Source organism: Kickxella alabastrina (assembly GCF_025024165.1).
Source record: "Kickxella alabastrina strain RSA 675 chromosome Unknown BX661scaffold_19, whole genome shotgun sequence".
Classification (NCBI taxonomy): Eukaryota; Fungi; Kickxellomycota; class Kickxellomycetes; order Kickxellales; family Kickxellaceae; genus Kickxella; species Kickxella alabastrina.
The window spans coordinates 215,517-235,791 of record NW_026251490.1 but is presented as its reverse complement, the minus strand read 5'-3'; the positions used below and the strand labels follow the sequence as shown (position 1 = coordinate 235,791).

At 50.6% G+C, this 20,275-nt stretch overlaps 6 protein-coding genes across 6 annotated transcripts; 4 read left to right on the top strand and 2 right to left on the bottom strand.

Moving 5' to 3' along the window:
* Positions 1–26: 26 nt before the first annotated feature.
* On the top strand, positions 27–1,827 carry BX661DRAFT_185793 (TLC domain-containing protein; the record flags this gene model as incomplete). The annotated part of the gene is made up of 4 exons (XM_051536872.1): positions 27–431; positions 573–1,350; positions 1,443–1,651; positions 1,811–1,827. The coding sequence occupies exons 1-4, from the start codon at positions 302–304 to the stop codon at positions 1,825–1,827; spliced, it is 1,134 nt and encodes a 377-aa protein (XP_051390050.1). The 5' UTR covers positions 27–301.
* Positions 1,790–2,649, bottom strand: BX661DRAFT_225905 (DASH complex subunit Duo1-domain-containing protein). Its single transcript, XM_051538954.1, has one exon. It carries the CDS (start codon positions 2,482–2,484, stop codon positions 1,807–1,809), a length of 678 nt encoding a protein of 225 aa, XP_051390049.1. The 5' UTR covers positions 2,485–2,649; the 3' UTR covers positions 1,790–1,806.
* Positions 2,650–6,949: 4,300 nt separating this feature from the next.
* BX661DRAFT_199828 (armadillo-type protein) lies at positions 6,950–11,493 on the bottom strand (the record flags this gene model as incomplete). The annotated part of the gene is made up of 5 exons (XM_051538357.1): positions 6,950–7,544; positions 8,201–8,490; positions 8,535–9,392; positions 9,431–11,251; positions 11,404–11,493. 5 exons carry the CDS (start codon positions 11,491–11,493, stop codon positions 6,950–6,952), a joined length of 3,654 nt encoding a protein of 1,217 aa, XP_051390048.1.
* Positions 11,494–12,127: 634 nt separating this feature from the next.
* On the top strand, positions 12,128–13,503 carry BX661DRAFT_185785 (40S ribosomal protein S23). The gene is made up of 2 exons (XM_051536871.1): positions 12,128–12,153; positions 12,910–13,503. The coding sequence occupies exons 1-2, from the start codon at positions 12,150–12,152 to the stop codon at positions 13,341–13,343; spliced, it is 438 nt and encodes a 145-aa protein (XP_051390047.1). The 5' UTR covers positions 12,128–12,149; the 3' UTR covers positions 13,344–13,503.
* Positions 13,504–13,741: 238 nt separating this feature from the next.
* On the top strand, positions 13,742–16,162 carry BX661DRAFT_172482 (uncharacterized protein; the record flags this gene model as incomplete). The annotated part of the gene is made up of 4 exons (XM_051533782.1): positions 13,742–14,026; positions 14,154–14,874; positions 15,235–15,854; positions 15,989–16,162. The coding sequence occupies 4 exons, from the start codon at positions 13,742–13,744 to the stop codon at positions 16,160–16,162; spliced, it is 1,800 nt and encodes a 599-aa protein (XP_051390046.1).
* A 1,806-nt stretch (positions 16,163–17,968) lies between these two features.
* On the top strand, positions 17,969–19,039 carry BX661DRAFT_210500 (phosphatase 2C-like domain-containing protein; the record flags this gene model as incomplete). The annotated part of the gene is made up of 2 exons (XM_051538717.1): positions 17,969–18,554; positions 18,696–19,039. The coding sequence occupies 2 exons, from the start codon at positions 17,969–17,971 to the stop codon at positions 18,920–18,922; spliced, it is 813 nt and encodes a 270-aa protein (XP_051390045.1). The 3' UTR covers positions 18,923–19,039.
* Between the last annotated feature and the right edge of the window lie 1,236 nt (positions 19,040–20,275).

Below are 20,275 nucleotides of genomic sequence, written 5' to 3'. Positions count from 1 at the left end.
ACCTTTTTCTGAAAACCAAAAATAATAAAAAAACCCCGAAAAATTCAAAATTCAAAAATTCAAAAATCAAAACATGAAACTTCCGCATTCATTTGTTATTGGTCGAAATTTCTCCCTCTTTTCTTCCCTCACGCTTCTTTCACTTCACTTCTTTTTTTTTTATTCTTCAAGCTCGACGTGTCACTTACTCTTATTTTCTTTTATCTTCTTTATCTCTCGAACCCTCTTTATTTTCTCTTTTTTATTATAATTCCAAACACTTTTTAATCAGCAAAAAACTGAAACATAAGTCTCAACGCAAATGACAATGGTGGAGCAGCGGTCCAAGCCGCAGTCTTTCATCAAAGAAAAGGCGGCCAAGTTGGAAGAGAAGAAGAAGAACGTTTCACTGCTTCGCAAGGGCTGCCACTGGGTTGTCGATAACCAAATAGGTAAATAAACAAAACATGTTTTAAAAAATCATGCAGGAAAGGGGACAGATGCCGCTGTAACCAATAGAACAAACCATTTTTACTAATGAAAAAAATGCATGGAATGTCTAATATATCTCCTACACACCCCATTCAATTTAGGTCTGTCGTTGGCGCTTTTGGCAGTGATTCACGGCCACGACTATTTCCTTGCTAAGGGAACCTCGCCGTTTGTGCACCTACAGCACAAGATTGTGGATGACGACCAGGGGCGGTACAACCGCGGCCGCAGGGACGTATATTACATTCTGCACTGGGTTGTGGCATTCACCCTGGTGCGCGCAACGGTAATGTACAAGATGCTCGAGCCATTCATCAAGTGGTACGGCGTGCGGTCCCAGCACAAAATCATGCGATTCGGCGAGCAGGGCTGGCTGACCATCTACTACATCTTCTCCTTTGCGACCGGGATCTATGTGATGGCGCAGGGCCCGCACTGGATGAATACGATGCAGTACTGGACGGACTATCCGGAGGGCCACAAGCAGATGACACCGTTGATGAAGTCCTATTACTTGATTCAGATGGGCTTCTGGTTCCAGCAGATATTCGTGATTCTGATCGAGGAGCGGCGCAAGGATTTTTTCGTCATGTTCATGCACCATATTGTCACGTGCAACCTCATGGGCTGGTCGCTGTTCACCAACTACGTGCGCGTGGGTAACGCGGTTCTCTGCTGCATGGATTTCTCGGACATTTTCTTGTCGGGCACCAAGTGCATCCGGTACATGGGATTTAAGAAGCTGACCAACGTATCCTTTGTTGTGTTTATCCTGTCATGGGTGTACACGCGCCACTACCTGTACATGAAGATTATGTACAGCGTCTACTTTGAGTCCCAGGCGCAGCTGGACGACCATATGTGGGAGCCAGAGAACCTGTGTTCTACAATCGCCCGATTATCTACGGGTTCACTTTCTTGCTTGCGCTCCTGCAGATGATGATTATTTATTGGTTCATTCTGGTGCTGAGGATTGCTTACCGCTCAGTTTGCTATAGCGCTATGGAGGATACCCGTAGTGGCAGCGAGGGGGGCAGCGATGATGAGAACGATGGCTCGTCGAATGGAAAGCCCAATAAGAGCAAGGGCGCAAGACAAAGAAGGCTAAGCAAACCCTTCAGGATAGCAAGAAGAAGAACTAAGAGGAAATACTGCCTTCGTTTTTCTGTTTTCGGCGTAGGTCTGGCGGCTATTCAAGGGCGCGCAGACATCGATTCACAACCTTTACCATTTACCCAACTTTCTTTTTTTATTTGGTATTGTACCTTTCAATGTCAATGTCAATGTCAAATATAAATAAATGAACAAATTTTATCATGAAAAACATTTGAAAAATCAGCTGCTACCCACCACTAGCGAGGCGGCCAGATTCGGCTGCTCGATGTTGCTGGCGGTATAGACCAATTCTGCTGCTGCTGCTGCTGCTGGATCCGCGGCCTCGACCGCGTCCCCCACGTGTGCCAGCACCGCGTCCACGAGCGCCTGGGCCGGCGGTGGACGGCGACCAGGCACAATCCCAGGGCGCGTAACCTGCGTCTGCTGCCTCGCAGCCGCCTCTGCTTCCACAGCCTCCGCCCTCCTCCTCTCCCTCTCCCTCGCCTCCCCCCTCTCCCTCTCATGCCTCTCCTCCAATTCCATAGCCCTCCGCTCCGCCTCCTCCTCCCTCTGCCTATCGCGCTGAGCCAAGTCATTAAGCTTTGCCGTATCCATACTGCCCCCATGCCAATCCTCGTTAGCCATGTATGCTTTGTTGTGAGCGGTCTGCGATAAAATGCGTACCCAGATGTCTAGTAGTTGCGTGGTTTGGCTGACATTGCTGTTGAAGTACTTCATTTGGTGCTGGACGTTTTCAATTCCTTGATTCATTTTGCTGAGTGCTCGCCGGACGCGCCGGAGTTCTTCGAGTTCAGTGTCAACGGGCTCTTCTCCTTCTCCAGGGTGTTGATGTTGCTGCTGGCTGTTGCCAGGTATAGATAAGCCATCCTGCTGTTTGCCAATTCTCTTTGCATTCATGGCTGTGTTGTAAATCCAATAATTCAATAATAAAATAAAATAAAAAAAATAAAAAATAAACCACCACCACTTAACAAATAATGTGAAAAAAGAAATGAGCTGGTTGTAGTTAAAAGTCAAAGGTAAAAATCCGATCAATCACAAAATAATTAATATTTTTCTCCCTTTTTCGGGTTCAATTCAATTCGATGCGTTTTTTTGTCAATTCATTTACCAATGTCTGGAATAAAGTCATTTCGGTCCGCCTGGGACACTACGTCCCTCAAACTGGGGCGGCAGCCCGTATGCGGCTACGTTAAACAGTCACTCAACTCGAGCGTGATCAAAAGCGCCGCGATCGGGAACTTTCGAAAGGAATATGGATTCTCCAGCCAGGATCTGATCCTCGCCCTCGGCTCCTCAATATCATTGTTCAGCGTCGACAGCCTCGGCATGTCAATAGCCAGTGTATGCAGCGCTCCGATGTTTGTAAGTATCCTCGAAGTATCCTGTCTGCGCGCGCCGCCCGGATACAGCTGGCAGGGGGCAGATATAGACGGTGGGCGGCAGAGCGACCTGTGCGTGGTGCTGGAAGAGGGCGGGCAACTGGCCCTTCTGTATGTGGAGCAAGTAGATGCCGAGCAAAAGTATCGATTTCGTGCGATAGAGCAGATCGATGCGCTTGCGAATTGCAAGTACGACGGCGGGGCAGTCGTGTTGCGCAAAGCGGTGATTGATTCGCTGGTGCGCGCCATTGCTGTTGTCGCGTGGAGAGAATTCATTGATATCGTGCTCCTGGAATGGAGCGGCGGAGATTCAGCACAGGCGCAAGGGCAGGAGCACACAAGCCTGGTATTTTTGGCTGCCGCCTGGGTATCTACGTTAATGGAACGATCTGCGACGCGGCATTTCTTTCGCCTTTGCGGTCTGAGCTCCAGCGGATCCTGCTGGTGGCAGCGGTTGTGGAGAGACCGCACGAATCCGTGTACTTGCATTTATACGAGCATTGGTTATCGGCATTGGGCAATTCCTCAGTGGCACTGGTCGCCAGGCTGCCCCTCCCTCATAGCATATCCACGCCCATGTACATTGTGCCCTTGCTCGAACACCGCGAGTGCTTTTTGCTGATCACTGAGACTGAGGTGGTATTCATCAGTGCGTCGCAGATCCAGTCCGGCGACGTACATCTGTACTCCCAGCCAATCCCTCGTTTACTCGATGGCCGCCGGATCTGGTCAGATCTTTCTGCATGGCAGGCACGACGACCGTGTCGGTGGTGGGCATCCAGCAGCCGGCGCAAAAGGTGTATATTTCTACACATAGCGGGGCAATGTACTGCATCTGCGCAGCAGCTCGGCCGTTCATACAGCTGACCAAGGTCAGCGCCAAACACGCCACGGCTTTGGATTCCGGCGCAGTGCTGGCGGGAGAGTCAATACTGTACTTGGGCTCGAACTCTCATAAGCGCACGCGCCATACGGATGTGGTTGAGTCGGTCCCGGATTATCTGTTCATTAGCGGCGATTGCGTCGACCATTCGATTTACCGGGTGAGCACAGATGTTGGCTCTGTGGGGATTGCGGATGAAATTCCAATGCCGGTTTGGCACTCACGACGGGTGCTTCCGAACCACTCGCCGATGACTGATATTATGCTCCAGCCGCAGGCGGCCTACTGGACTAGCGGCCGCACGTCAGCGGGATTCGTCAACCAAGCGCAATTTGGGCATTTGATGTGCATGGAAGAGATCATTGATACAGCCGGGGATGACTTTTCGCTCACCCAGTTGTGGACGTTTTATATATCAGAGGCCGCCAAGCGGTCGGTGGTGCCATGCATAGTATTGCGGCAGGCCGAGTCGGACATTCCTGTTTTCAAAGACGATGATGGTGAGTGGAAGCTGTTGGATGCACTGCGACTATTTTTTAATGACAGGCAGTTGTTATTTGTTGGTAACGCTGGGATTAGTGACCTGGGAGAGCACTGTTTGCTGTGCGTTTTTGACGATCTTGCCTGCCTGGTGACTGGCGTCACTACGCTCGGTGGCATGGACGAGAACATTCGTAATTCGACAATAACCAGCCTCAGAACGGGTGAGGTTTTCACCCACGGTAGCTGTGTAACAACAGTGGCGACGACATCTCGGAGCGACAGGAGCATCGGCATTTGGGCAATGCTGGCCATTCGCACTGCGCAGCGAGGGTCCATAGTCCGCATCATGAGCATTTCAGAAGCTGGTGGCACTACATCATCTCAGCAAGTGCCAGCAGCAGCGACAGTGGAGCTGGAATTCCAGTGCGAAGTCTCGTGCTTGCGAGCAATAACGATGGGCGTGACAACGTACATTCTGGTGGGAACTTATGACCTACGACTCTCGCTGTTTAGGTTTGACCCAGAAACGCAGCGTGCAACACTTGTACACGGCGAGGATGTCGGAGCGTATCTGAAACTTGTCAGAGGCAGCGTCGAGACCTGCGACACTCATAACAACGAAGATGAAGGCGACGAGGGGGACATAGTCATAGGCACCGGCGAATGCTCGACTGTCGCCAGTATTTCCGGTGTGACTGTAAACGACGCGTATGTGCTTGGCTCATCGGCGAAGCTATTTGTGATGGCCGGGATGCGTGACGGCAGTCTAATTAAGATCGAGATCAGCCAGGCACTGGGCGCTATGGACCGCGAGCTAGTCAAGGTTGGAGACATTCCAGTGCGGTTTTCGGGAGTTCCTGATTGCGCCGACAGCGGCAGCGAAGTTCCCTGTGGATACGGTCTCACTTCGGACGCGCATAGTGTGCTTATCGTCGCCGAGTCGCTCTTTGTCGCCCAGTTGGCAAACGTAGGTCAGATCAAAATCACGCCCTGCGTCTTTGGAGAGCTGCAACCGGCCCTTTCTGTGAGCCAAGCCATTTCGGTCGCGCCCACCTGGCGCAGCGACCGCTTTAGCCATGCCACACCGGGCAGCACAAGTCGCACTTTTAGCTGCCTTGTTGCAAGCAACAGCACGGGCATTATCAACCTGCTTGACATTGGTTTGGACCCGCAGTGCCACATGCGGGAGCTCAATGTGGGCGAAGAGCCGCGGCGGATGATGTATGACAATGATACCGACAAGATCCTGGTTGCAGGCGTGTTGTCACCAGTGCCGTCTGTCAATTCCAGAATGTCATTTAACTCGTATCTGGCAGCTCTCGACCCGAACGACGGCCATATCCACTCTGAGACTCAACTTTTGCCCAATGAGCTTGTGCACTCGCTGGAGATGTGGCCCATTTATGTACCCAAACCCGTTCGCTACATATGCGTGGGCACGGGCCTGTATCCGGCGGCTGAAGACTACAGCCGGCCAAGCACAGGACAGCCTCGGGCGACAGGCGGGCGGATTGCCATGTTTCAGCTCAAGCAGCTGAAAAGCAAGGTGCAAAGCAGCTCTGCAAATCCCAGCCGCAAGTACAAGCTAAAGTCCGTTTGGGCCTCTGATCGGGACGCATCGGTGCTGGCGCTGGCGTACCTGGGCGACCCGTATCTTATTGCTGCTGTCGGTACCTCGTGTGTGGTGCTCAAGCTCGATCTAGTAAACGGCAAGCTGATCGAGTGCTGCGAAATCGACCTGCGGTTCCCGGCGTGCAGCCTTGATGTGCGCGGCAACTATATTGTTGCAGGGTCGCTGCGGGAGACCGCTCAGTTGCTCAGGTTCGATGAAGGAACGGGCGACAACGAGTCGCTGGAACTTCTGCACAGCGCGCGCTTTGGATTGCACACAGCCGACACGCGGTTCCTTACGGACGATCTCGTTGTCGGCGTCAATGCCGATGGGTACCTGTACGCGATAGGCATTCCTCAGGACTCAAAGGAGTTTGCCCTGGACTTTGCAATGGGCATCCATCTGGGGACCAATTGCACGCGCGTCAAGCTGGGCAATCTCGTTCGGCGCCTGCACCGCCCCAAGCACATGCTACCCTGGGTACACCAGGCGGTTGGGGTAGCGGCAGCAACAGGGCAAGCGCTGCCTCCCGTCGACACTGTTGTTGTGAGCACGCTTTCAGGGGCTCTGTGGACACTACTCCGCATCAGCGATGATGCCTTTAAGGCGCTCCGCCTGCTGGAGCGGGCCATGCTGGCCATGAGCGCTGATCACCCTGCGCACCCGTTGCTGGTGTCGAAAGGATCGATCAGCAGGACTCCTCATACGAACAATGGCAAATTGCAGTCGTTCAACATTGTCGACGGCATGCTGTCCACGATGTTTTTGGAGATCCTGACCGAGTCAGAGCAGCTCCAGGTGGTCGATTCATCGCCCGAGCTTCAGGCGCATGCGCTGGCCCTCGGCCTCGGCCAGTGCTCGGCCGTGGATGCCGTGCGGCGGCTTGTCTACGCGCTAAATTGCGCATGCGTGTGCTAGGGCACTCGTGCAAGTTTGTTTGCTCTTTTATTTGAGTATAATTAAAAATTCAACAAGCTGCAGGGAAAAAAAGTATTTCACGCCTTACATGAAATCGTCATCGTCGTCTTCGTAATGGCCGCGGCTGTAGTCAGTCATGTCCATCTGGTCCTTGGGCGGGGCGGCAACCAATGCCTTCTTGTTCTTCTTCTTAGGCTTCACGGCCTCACGTGCCAAGCGCTGCTTCTCGTTAGCCAGGGAAGTCAGGGCGCTGGCAAACTTGCGCACCTCTGTGTCCTTCAGCGGAGCAACCAGATCGCGGATAAGCTTCTCGAGGAAACCCGTGTACAGACGGCTCTTATCGGCCTTCTGGACGCGCTCGACGATGGCCTTCTGGAACTCGTCAAAGTCAGCCTGGGTCTTGGGGTTGAGCTCGGACAACACCTTGTTCATGTTGTTGTCCCTGATGCTCAGGCCTGAGAACAGGTCCTCGGTGTTTTTCAAATCGGCCTCCTGCTGGAGCTTGCGCGCGCGCAGTCTCTGGGTCTCCTCGTCCTCGTCTTCGCTCTCCTCCTCGCTGGGCTCTTCCTGCTTAACGGGCTTGGCCTTGGGCTTGGCTGCCGGCTTGGCCTTGGGTGCTTCATCCTCAGACTCAGATTCCTCCTCAGACTCGTCCCAGTTATCGGGAATGCTGCTGTCGCTGTCCTCCTCCTCCTCCCAGGACTTCTTCTTCAATGAAGAAATGTCTTCGTTATCTAAATGCCGAAAATAAATTAAAAATAGGAGCGCATAAAAAGAAAGTAACAAAATAATTTAGGATTAATATTATACAGTTTCTGGAAATTCAGTTATGCGCCACCACCGTCTCTATGCTCCTAATGCTTGCTCGAAATTGAGCACATTTGTGCATTCAACTCTGTTTCATTATGCTTACCAAAGCTGGTCATTTGAAATAAAGGTGTGGTGGATATTTTGTTGTAAAGAAAATTATAATTGGTATAGCAAAAATCAGAGGAAATGAAAAAGAAAACCTTTTTGAATTTCTGCCAATTCGTGACCTACAGTGTAATTTTTTTGAGCTGCAGTTGAGGATGTAGCTCTGTTCTCTTATTTCTCTTTTTTTTTTACCCCAAAAAACTGGGATGACTATTTCTGCATCTCGTGACTTTCGAGCTTTCAAAATCGGTATTTGCTTTGCCACATGTCTCGCAGTAATATTTGCGCTCTGGAGAAAAATAAATAAATCAAGAAATACTTTAAAATTTTCGTGTAAAAAAATGTAAAAAAATACCAAGCTATAAGATATAAATGTAAAAACTGGTTTGGATAGAATGGGCGCTTCGCACTCACTGTTACTTCTTCTGGCTGTCGCTGGCCTGCTGCTCGGCGCGCTGCTTGTTGGCCTCCTCGATCAGGGACTGCAGGAACTGGCTGTTTTCAGGGTTCAGGCTCTGGACGACCACATTGTACGCGGCAGTGTTGGTACCCTGCATCTCGGCCAGCCTCTCCTGAAGATGGATGTACGCGTTGATGCTGTCCAGGGGGGTCTCCAGCGAGAACTCCTCTTCGAGGCCCTCATCAAAATCGTCGTCATCCGATCCAAAGCCGTCAGAGTCGTCGTTGTCGCCACCAAGCGCCTTGGAGGCCTGGTGGAGAGATGCTTGAGATACTCGTTCTCCAAGTCGTCAACATCGTCGTCGTCCTCACCAATGCCATCAAAGTCGTCATCATCGCCGCCATCCCACTCGAACTCGCCGTCAGAGTCGTCGTCAGAGTCGGCGCCTTCGTACATCTTCTCCAAGGCATCGCGCGCCTCGATGGCCTGGCCAAGGGAGCGGAAGGTCTGCAACACACCCTCGAACAGCTGCGACAGACCGTTCTGCAGCGACGCAGGCAGCTGGGCAACAGGAACGCTCAGAACAGAGGTCAGGCCGAGAATAAGCAGCTTCTTGTCGTTGACGCGGTTGAACTTGCCGATAGACTGGATGAGGCGGGTGAAAATGCCCTCCGTCCACTTGTACTGCTCGAGCACATTGAGTGTGATGACCGGGCTGTAGTGCAGCGCGTTGAGGATGACCTCCAGGGCGTAGACTAGGAATGCGGGCGTCTCAATGGCGTCGCTGACCAGCAGATAGGCAGCAGCCAGGCTGATGAAGCCCGGAATCATTCCGTCAACCTTGCCGCGGCCGTTGAGCATGATGGCCTCGGCCAGCTTGCACGCGCAGATACGGTCGTTCTCGCCGACGCGGTCGCTCTTCATCACGGTCTCGATAATGTCAAACAGGCGGGCCTGCACCTCGCTGCTCGAGGCCACAACGTCAATGCCATAGGTGACGTAGTTGTCCAGCGAGGGCAGCATTTCCTCGATGAAGTCGATGCCGTCGCTCTTGAAGCTCGCGTAGATGGCTGTAAACAGGTTCCACGCGTTGGGCGACACGGCCTTGACGGCAAACATGCAGCAGTCGAGAATCTCGTATACCTCGTCGTACAGGTCGACCATGCGCTGGTCCAGCACGTAGCGCACGACCGGGAAGACAACCTCCTCAAGCTTGTAGACGACCTCGGGAGAGCTTCGAGGTTGAGGACCAGGGTGCCCATGGTCTTGAGCACGCCCATCGCGGCCATGGTCTTGTCGCTTGTGTCGTCCATGTCAAAGGAGTCCAGATCCTGCGAGGTGCTGGCAGACACCTCGCCCATCACGCGCATGAACGTATCGCACAGCTGCTGGCCCAGCTGCACGGCGAACGGCGACATGCGATCGGCAAAGACCTCGACAAACTCCTCGATGACGTGTGTGATGGTGTCAGAGTCAATCTCGTTCGTGAGGTTAAGGAACACCTGCATAACATGGGGGAGGTGGCTGGCGATTAAATCGCGGATGTTATCGTCCTCGATCATCGGCTGCAGGGCCAGCGCGGCGTGCACGCGCACGGGCAGCTCGGTGTCGTTGAGTAGACCCAACACGGACTCGAGGATGCTGCGGTTAATCTGCGCGTCGGGGAACTCGATGGAGCTGTAGCGGCAGTAGGTGTCGAGGGCGCGTGCCCGCAAGAACCCGTGCTTGCTGTTGAACTCGGGAATGACGTGCGTGAGCAGGAAGCTGGGCAGCGTGTCGTAGACCGGCGACTTGCGCGAGCACAGCGAGCCGCAGAGCGAGCTCATCATGCTGAGTGCGCCGTCCTTGGCACGCGGGTCGCGGGCCTCCTCGGGGCTCTGCGAGTAGTTGGTCAGGACGCTGTTGACAAAAGTCAGAATGGTGTTGAGAGTCGCCTTCTTGCGATCGACAGCAAGGTCGATGAGCAGGTTCGACGCAGCCAGGTTGGCCGATCCAAAGTCGTCAAGCGGGTCGACCCTCTTCTGCACATACTCGACGGGGTTGTCCTCCCAGAGCTCCTGGTCAGACTCACTGAAGCACAGCTGCGGGAAGATGAAGTGCGACACAATGCCCTCGACATGCGGCTTGAGCAGCTTCCACGCAGACTTCTCCTTGACGCAGTCCGACAGAAGCTGCGCAACCAGGCTGCGCACGCGCAGCGACATCCACACGCGGCCAGTCGTGTAGCCCTCGATTTGTTTGAGGTACACCTGCAAGATCTGTGGCAAGAAGTTGACCGTGAACAGCTTGGCAAACGCACCGAACTGCTTGGTGCTGGACGACGGCAGCAGTGCCGAGTTTCCGTAGCGCCCGTACAGGCGGTTCACGCTGCGGATAGCCCACTTCTTGGCCTTGTACACGGGCTCCTTGGCGTTCTCCTCGTCGACAGTATCCTTGTCAAAAGACACTGGCTTCTCGATCATCTTTATGAAGCTGGTTCCCCAGGCAACCAAGTTGGCCGGCTCCTGGAACGCCAGCGGCAGACCGGACTGAATCGAGTTGTAGTATGCCTTGAAGGACACCCAGGCCATGCGCATGGCCAGCTCGTCGTCCGAGTTGACCGTGTCATCGGCAATCTTCTGGACCTGCGGGAACAGCTCCTTTGCAATCTCGTCAACAATCTCGCGCTTGGTTGTGGAGAAGCGGTACACCTTGATAACCTCAAGCAGAGCCATCAGACCAGTGTAGACCTTTTGTGCGTCCTGCGCGTGCAAAAGCTCCTTGATGTGCACAATGAATTGCGGCCACTTCTCGGGGAAGTCGTACTTTAGGATCACGCCCAGGCACTCGGTCAGCTGGAGCTTAATGGCCTGTGGTGCAGCGTAGATGGCGCCCAGGATGTTGTCTCTCGTCACGCTGCGGTCGTTGTCGCCGATGGGCGGGTGCTGCTCGGTTGCGCGCTGGCCCGTGGACCACGACCGGCGGACACGGTTCTTAAAGTAAATAGACGCGGCCTGCTTAGTGCCGAGCGGCAACTCGGCCGAGCTGATCATCTGAAGCAGCGTGCTGAGAAATCCGTCGTGGGTCTCAAGCTACATATAGGATTGAATAGAGCAATGTGCAATTTAAATATTTGCTAGTCGGAGTCTATGGTAAGCGTGTCAAACATTGTTCTACATCGCTAATGCGTATGTCACACCACATACAGATGGTGGTGATGGCCATATCTGGGTGTGTTTCTTACCTGCTGGAGCTGCTGCTCGGCAACCTGGCGAACCTCAGGTTCCGGGTGCAGGGTAGAGTCAAAGAGACTGACAAGAGTGTGCAAGTCCATTAGTGCTAATCGTGCCGTCTAGGAAGGGGAGTAGGGTGAATGTATGTTTCGACCGCAAAGGCTTTACACTGCCGGTTATGTAAAATGTATGCTGCAGTGGTTGGTGCGCACAAAAACACCTGGGCCTGAAAACAAAATAATATTAAATTGGTCAAACCAAGAAAGCGAATTCAAATAAAGAAAAGGAGAGGAAAGAGGAATGCGCAGGGTCAAACTTTTTTGGGTGTATAAAGTTGCAAGTTTTTGGTGACATTACAGCCACCATTGCCGCCAATGCCCAGGGATGTGGATTGCGAGCTAATTTTTAGCCTCGAGCCCAATTTTTTTTTGGCGCTCAACGAAAACAAACAAAACAAGGCCAAAATTTGATTGATCGCTGTTTTGGATTTGTCCTTACTTTTTTTGAGGCGCAAAATCAAAATATTTTATGCAGAATCAGTTGATTGCCAAATAGCTTGATCTTGATCACCGCATTGCGCCTTCCAAGCTTTAATTGTCAATAACGCCAGCTAAATACACAGCGCGTTTTCGAGTTTGCGCCTGAATTACAGCCAAGAACACAAGCAAGACAGACTTGGTCACATATTCTGCAAGCGCATCCAGCCTTTAAGCACGATTTCTTTCTTTCTCGTTCAACCGAATTATATATTTTCAACATGGGTGAGTGTCACATTTTATGAAATGGATTCAACACGCGGAGTGAACGCAGATAGAGAAGAGCAGAACATAGCATGAGCACAGCGCGCGAATGGATGGAGCGATTCAGAATACACCGATGGATGCGTTGGTATTTGGACACGCAGAGAGGTGGTTAAATTGTGATGGATTCACCCGGACGACGCGGCTGATTTGCGTGCATAATTTTGTGCGTGGAGGATGGGCAAATTGTTAAATTCAAATTCGGACATTTGAACTTTGAATTTCAACACTTTGCTTGCAAACCTGCTTACCGCGTGCTAGTCTTGACTGTTTACTCGACCGCACTTGGATTTTTGGGCCAAGTGCTTTGACTAGCAGCGTTGAAGCACAGAGATGGGGCAGCAGCTTTTTATGTAACTGCTGTTTTGAACGGCGGCCAGGTGCTAGTATATTTTGCCGCTGTGGTTGCAGACAAACCTTTTTGGGCGGTGGTATCTTGAGGACCGGTCACAGCAGTGCGCGTGCTATGCGTTGAACTAGGAGTGGAGCTTTTGAAATATATTTTTCTGCTCAAAGCATCTTTAGCGATTGGCGCGCAGTTGGAATTTATACAATTTAATTGTAAATCTCCAGTTGACTTAGGGGCGCTTTCCATGGCAGCTGCTTTGCGACAGGCGTGGTGCCACGTTTACAACCTTTCAACTTATTACAATTGTAGTTGACCGCTGACACTAAACTCTATTTTACCCACTTTCTTCTTTTTTTGACGATTGCTAGGTAAAGGTCAGCCTCGTGGACTTAACGCCGCCCGTAAGCTGCGCACTCACCGCCGTGAGCAGCGCTGGGCCGACAAGCACTATAAGAAGCGTGCCCTCGGTACCGCCTTCAAGTCGTCGCCTTTCGGTGGCTCCTCCCACGCCAAGGGTATCGTTCTTGAGAAGATTGGTGTTGAGGCCAAGCAGCCTAACTCCGCCATTCGTAAGTGCGTCCGTTGCCAGCTGATCAAGAACGGCAAGAAGATCACTGCCTTCGTCCCCAATGATGGTTGCCTCAACTACGTCGATGAGAACGATGAGGTCCTCATCTCCGGTTTCGGTCGTAAGGGTCGCGCTGTCGGTGATATTCCCGGTGTCCGCTTCAAGATCGTCAAGGTTTCCGGTGTCTCTCTCTTCGCTCTGTACAAGGAGAAGAAGGAGAAGCCCCGCTCTTAATTGTTTTACTTTTCAATTCGGCTATCGTGTTTGGAAATCAAAAAACATTGGATATTGTTTACCTGCGAGTAATGTCTATACACTAATTAAATGTCAAGAATTCGAGTATTTGTGAACTGTTCTTAATCTGATTGGGTGATTTCATGAGCGTGTTGCTCTGTATGACGAAAAGCATGCGTAAGCATCTTGGACTTTTTAATAGTATGCTGCAAATACCACACAGCAATTGCGGGCAATGCGTAAAGAAAATAACAATTTAAATAAATTGTGCTGCGTTTTTGCTCCTCTTCATGTTTTTTGTTCACCCCAAATCAATTAATTAGCCTTTCTTATTTCACCTTCTTTATTATCACACATCACATTCATTTTCTTAAAATACATTTTATTTCGACCAAACCATGGTTCTAGAGGCTACCGTGCTTGTTATTGATAATTCCGAGTGGGCGCGCAACGGCGACTACACGCCCAACCGCTTCCAGGCGCAAATTGACTCCGTGCACTACCTGTTCAACGTCAAGACGAACGACAATCCTGAAAACACAGTAGGAGTAATTGCCAATGCCGGCGACAGTCCCGATGTGCGCGTGTCGCTGACTGGCGATTTGGGTGTATTGCTCAAGGGTCTGCACGGATTGGGAATTCGCGGCGAGTCGCACTTTGACACAGGAATCCAGATTGCACAGGTATGTGAATTAAAGAACCGAACACTGGTCCTTAAACCAAAAAATAATATTAAGCAAGTGGTTTTGCATTTTCGTCTAACAATTTTTTTTATGTTTTTGCAACTGACTCAATTTATTTATAATGTAGCTTGTTCTGAAGCACCGCGCGAACAAGTACCAGAGGCAGAGAATCATTGCATTTGTCACCAGCCCCATCGACGCCGACGAGAGGTCATTGGTGAAGCTAGGCAAGAAGCTGAAGAAGAATGGTGTTTCGATCGACATTGTCAACTTTGGCGAGCAAGCGATGAACGAGCAGAAGTTGTCTGCCTTTGTCGAGGCCGCAAACAGCAACGACACATCTCACCTGGTGACGATTCCGCCAGGCCCCCACGTGTTGAGCGAGCAAATCCGTGCTTCCGAAATTGTCGGCGGTGGCGGTGCCGGCGCTGGAGGCGAGGGCGGTGAGTTTGACTTTGGCGTCGATGCCGATATGGATCCGGAGCTGGCATTGGCACTGCGCATGTCGCTGCAGGAAGAGGAGGAGCGGCAGCGCAGGGAGACGGCGGCCCAGGGTGGAGCCACTGCGAGTGGTTCTGGAAGTGGCGGCGCTATTCAGACTGGTGACAACGATAATGATGCCACTATGGAGGAGGATCTTGACGAGGACGAACAGATCAAACGCGCGATCCAGATGTCTCTGATGGAGAGCGAGGGCGGTGATGACGAGAATGATGACCTGGTTGCGTCGCTGATTGGGTCGCTCCCGGGCGTCGATCCCAACGACCCCGATTTGCAGAGCGCCCTGGGCTCGGACCCGTCAAAGAAAAGCGGCAATGGTTCCAATAAAAGGATGGGTCTGAGGACAAGTGAGTAATATGCAGTATTTGGCCTTTTTTGGCTTGGCCAGCCTGTGAACACTTTTTGCCATGTTTTACGTTCAATATATAGTTTATAGTCACTCATTCATTCATTTTGTATTCAGCTTATTCAATTATGCTAGAATCGGAAGATCGGTGATCATGACGTGACGTGGTGTATGCAACACGCCAGCAGAAATCACGGGCTATTTTCTATTTCTGGTTCGTTTTGTTAGCCCATGCTCAGCGTTTTTATGTCCCAGTTTTATTATTTGTTCCTGACTTTCTTCATGTCATTGGTTTCCTTTTCTGTTTAACATCCAATTAATTTCACAAACTTATTTTTAACAATAATGGCGAACACAATAGTATCTGTGGACGAGACAAAGCTCAAGGACTTTTCGCACCAGGTTGCCGGACATGGCGGCATGCTGCACACCGAGGGTAACAAGATGCTTATCAAGCCAATGGTCGAGCGCGAGTTAAAGTTTTATGAGCAGGCTGCCAACAACCCACTGATCAAGCCGTTCCTCCCCGAATTCTTCGGGATGCTCCAGCTATCCCAGGGATTTAGCGAAAAGGCAGAACAAAGTGCCTCTTTTCCCATTAACCCGCACGACAAGGAGACGCGGGCAGAGGACACGTACATCTGCCTCGAGAACCTCGTGTGCCACTTTGAAAATGTTTGCATTGTGGACATAAAGCTCGGGACGCAGCTGTACGATCTGGACGCGACTCCCGAGAAGCGCGCGCGCATGGAGGCCAAGGCCATGGTGCGGACGACCAGCCTGATTGGTGCGTCTGTCTCGGGTCTCTCCATCCCGGGTATGTCCGCGTTTGATCGCAAGGAACTGAACAAACTGACCCTGGAGACTATGAAGACCGAGGCCCTAATCCCATTTTTTGCCGTTGCCAAGACCGCGGTCAGTGCCGAGTACCGCAAGTTTATCATTCGGCAGTTTATCACCGAGCTCGAGGAGTACCGCGAGGTGATTCGGCAATGCGAGACCCGGATGTTTAGCAGCTCAGTGCTGCTGGTTTACGATGCGAGCAAGGGAAGATATGCCAGGTTTTTGGAGGGTGGCAAGAGAGTTCACCGCGCTGGTACTCAGCGCAGTGACAGCGGGGTGGCTCTGAGGATGGCGGAGAGGACATTGAGGATAGTGGCGCGCTGCTCGATATGAGAGCCATTGACTTTGCGCACGGGCACTGGGTTCCTGGCCAGGGACCAGATGAAAAGTACCTCTTTGGTCTGGACAATCTAATCAGCATTCTGCGTGAAATTCTTGCACTGTGAGGGATGTTTTAATGTCAGCCAGTCAGTCAGTCGGTTGGTTAGTCAGTCCATGTTCCTAATTCTTTTTTATCGATGATATCCATATTTGAGCGGCAGTTTTCAAAAACAGGCAGCACATGACACACCCTGTTTGTATTTTTTATGTTTGTATTTTTTCTCACGATTGTTGACAAGGCGTGGCGATAATCGTCGGCATTTTGTCAGCACAATACAGAATTTCAAATAGATGCAAACGAGTGCTAGATAATGACTGCGGCAATTTATTTTCTAATAGTTTCAAATGCTGCATTCTTCAAAAAAACTAACAAAGATAGCAAGCTGTGGTATGACATGGGCATGTTGACAGTGTGAGTGACCAGACGCATATCAGCAGGGATACGTCGGAAATTTTTGCACCCTTTCTTTCCGAAGCACAAAATCGCATATCCTTTTTTCCACGTGCTCAGCCATGCCCCTCATCTCTCTTTCTTTTGGTTAAATTTTTTTTCGTAATTTTTTTCTTATTTATCCAAATTCAACAATTTGCCCCCCTCCTCTTTATTTTTTTCTTTAATACTGTAAATTTCGACACTTTGACAAAACCCAGAGCTTTGAGCTTTTAGTCATAACCACATCCACGCACAGAACGAACGGCTGCTTCGGTAGCTCTGTACAAACTTGTTTTACACTCCGCAGCTGCAGATTTCCCCCTATATATATTTTTTTTTACCCAACACCCAACCAAAAAAATAATTTCTCCGAGCGCTTCAGACTAAAATCAGAACTAGACAAGCAAATTTTTTTTGGCCTTGCTCACAAAAACAACATTGTTTTCTCGTTCTACTTTTTATTTTTTTTGTTCGCCCTATTACACCCGCCCCTACTCGCATCCGATCCGCAGCAGAAAACGAAAACCAAAACGGAAAAATGGGCGCAGACTCCAAGCACTTATTGCTAGTTTTGCAGCGTTTGAGTCGCGAAGTTTGCACCCGGCTAGCGCTTCGCCGGTCTTTGCAGCGCTCAATATCAGGGTCTTTGTCCTCCATATCACAAGCGCAAGCACATTCGCACACAGAAGGCATTTGGACGCTGCCATTGCCGCGGAGGTGGCAGGAGATGCTAAGCAAGCAGCTGGGCCTCGAGTCAGCCACAGCTTCGAATTTCTCGACGTCGAGTCCACAAGATCTTTGCCCCGACAAAACAACCAGGTCGATTGACTTGCCACTGCCCGCAGCAACCAAGCACTCGAAGATCGGGCGGCTATCAGGAAGGGGCTCCGTCAGCGTTCGCAGGCGGCGTTGGGCGGCATTGAGGCCTGCATCGACATGGGACTTTCCCACACTTAACTCGTCTTTTCCATTTACCATTCCGTCTATTCCAGTGGGGCTCTTTCTATTGGCCCACCAGAGCGCGCATGGCAGTATACCGTCTGGCGTCATGATGCCTCCAGGTCTGAACACAGCTGCGCGCAAATTCCACTCAATGTCGTTCACGCGGCAGCCCGGCGTGCCAATTGATGCCGATGAGGATACCAACGCGTCTTCATTTACAGACACAGCCGCGCTTTCGGCACAGATTCTGCAGTCCGACTTGGCGCTCAGAACTAAGAAGGCTCACCACGGCAAGCCGACCCATGCGCCGTTGTCTAGACGCCCCGACGGCTCCGGCCACAGCGTGCGCACGCGGACACCAAAGAACTTTATGTTTGCACATGCGGCCACAGGCATTCCAAAGTTTGAGAACCGCGTGCCGCTGCCCAAAAAGACCGTGGCGCCCGGCAGCGTTGGTGACAGGGCACATGCGATATTCGACGGTGACGATGAGGAGATGGCCACGAGCGCGGGCGAAGATGCGTTTTTCCACCGGCCTGATGCCTTGGGAATCGCTGACGGTGTGGGCGGATGGGCTGGTGTCAAGGATGCCGATCCGTCTCTGTTTGCACGCCGACTGATGCACCATGTTAATCTGGAGGTGCAGCGGTATGAGAATATTGACGACGAAATGTTCTCGCACTACTACGACGCTACCCCGGTTGACATTCTGCGCCGGGCGTATGAGTTTACGTTGGATGAGATGGAGACTCTGGCGGTGCGCGGGTCGTCGACAGCCTGCGTGGTGGTTCTGCGCGGCGATGAGTTGCGTGTGGCCAATTTGGGCGACTGCGGACTGACTGTGGTGCGCCAGGGCGATATGGTCTATCGGACAGAGGAGCAGCAGCACTCGTTTAATTTCCCGTACCAACTGGGCACAGAGGCACACTCCGACACCCCTTCGGATGCGCAGGTGTTCCGGCTGAAGATCCAGAAGGGCGACATTATTATTGTCGGGTCCGACGGTGTGTTTGACAACCTTTTTGACGAGGACATCCTGGACGAGGTCAACCAGCATCTGCCGCCGCTCATGCGCGCCGAGGGTGAGCCCGAGCTCAAATACAGCAACGACTCGTTATGGTATGAATCCCAGAAGTCTGAAGACCGGCTAGAGGCCCTTTGTCAGAACGCTCACCCGGAGAATGTCGTGGCCGCTTCGGAGGCCGCCTCGATGGTGGTGGCAGCCCCATCAAAGTTCTCCCTGCCGCAGTTCCATATTGACCCGCGTGCTATCAGTCTGGCAATTGCGAAGCGTGCAAAGCTGGTTAGCGAGGATACGCGGTACTCTGAGAGCCCGTTCCAGATGCGTGCTATGCAGGAGGGGCTTTACTATCAGGGAGGCAAGCGCGATGACATTACTGTTGTAGTGGCTGTCGTTACTGATCTCGAAGACACTCCAGACCGCCGGTGAATTATTGGATAAATTATATATGTACATGTATTATATTGAGTAGTTGAAATTCGCAGCAGCAGTTATATCTTTTTAGTTATTTACAATTAATCAGTCACAGTATAATATTCAATTACGTATATAATGTTTATTGAAAGTTGGGTATTGAAGCCAGCGCCGTTACTTGAGCACGCATATAATATATACGTCAATTTGCTGTTTAAGTAGTCAATCGTATACGAATGTGCAAAAGCTGATAGCCGACACTGCCACCTTGGTAGGCTCTGAGCGTAATCATCATAATTTGGGAAATAATTGATTGGAAAAGAAAAAGGCGTGCCCTATTTGCACTCATCGGGCGTCGAACCTGCGCATCAGTCAGACGCCCGGGCAGACTCTGAGAACATTGCAGTATTGCTATACAAATACCAGAGCTTGGTTCTGCTTTCTGACACAAATTTATTTCATTTGGATTTGACCATACATTTTCGCTTGGCAATTGGAACAATGGCCATTGCAGATTTGTTCCTGGTCACACTGTGTCTATTGTGAAATTTAGAACGCAACTTAAACATTGAATTGGAATTTGTATAATTAAATTGAACTTTTGGGGTTTCAACTATAAGATTTCAGCATATCTTTTCTATATATGGTTTGAACACTTTGTTTGCTAGTTTAAACATATGTATTTACTAAAAAAATTAAAAAAAAACTAAACTAGAGAAACTAGATTATAATGTTAGTGTACCTTGCCAACAACAACTAACAGCCACAAAAGTTAACTAACACTTGACATGTCTTCTATTACATTAGAAATGGCCCTAAGAAAAAGATGTATTCTATTCCTGCTAAGACAAAGTGGTGCTTTAAATACATCTGAGATAGAAACATAGAAAAAACTATGGCAAATCAGAATGTCAATCAGTGCTTATTTGAGTGTGGGTCCGTTTAGTTTCTGGTCTTTTTTTGTAGAACTGAGATCTTTTTCATATGCATGGAGGAGTACATCCATAGGTTTTGCACCCTTTTTTGAACCTTTAATATCCTCGCAGACAAGATAATTGGCGCCATCAAAGATCTCTTTGTATATCTTGTTTCTTAGGTCGCCCTTCGAGGCAATAGGATAATACTTGAGCAAATCATCTTTCATGTATACAAGCACAGCTAAATTGGTGTTTTTTTGGATGGGTCAGCGATATACACAGTATATTTGCCCGTTAGTTTGGCAAGCACGGTGGGTTTCTTACAATCTTTGAAACCCGGGTCAACACAGCCAAGATAGCGGAGATAATAGTTCTCGTCTATGTACATTAGCTGTTGCTTTCCCATTACCATTGTCGTATATAATGTGAAGAGTAAATGGTTCAATTAAAA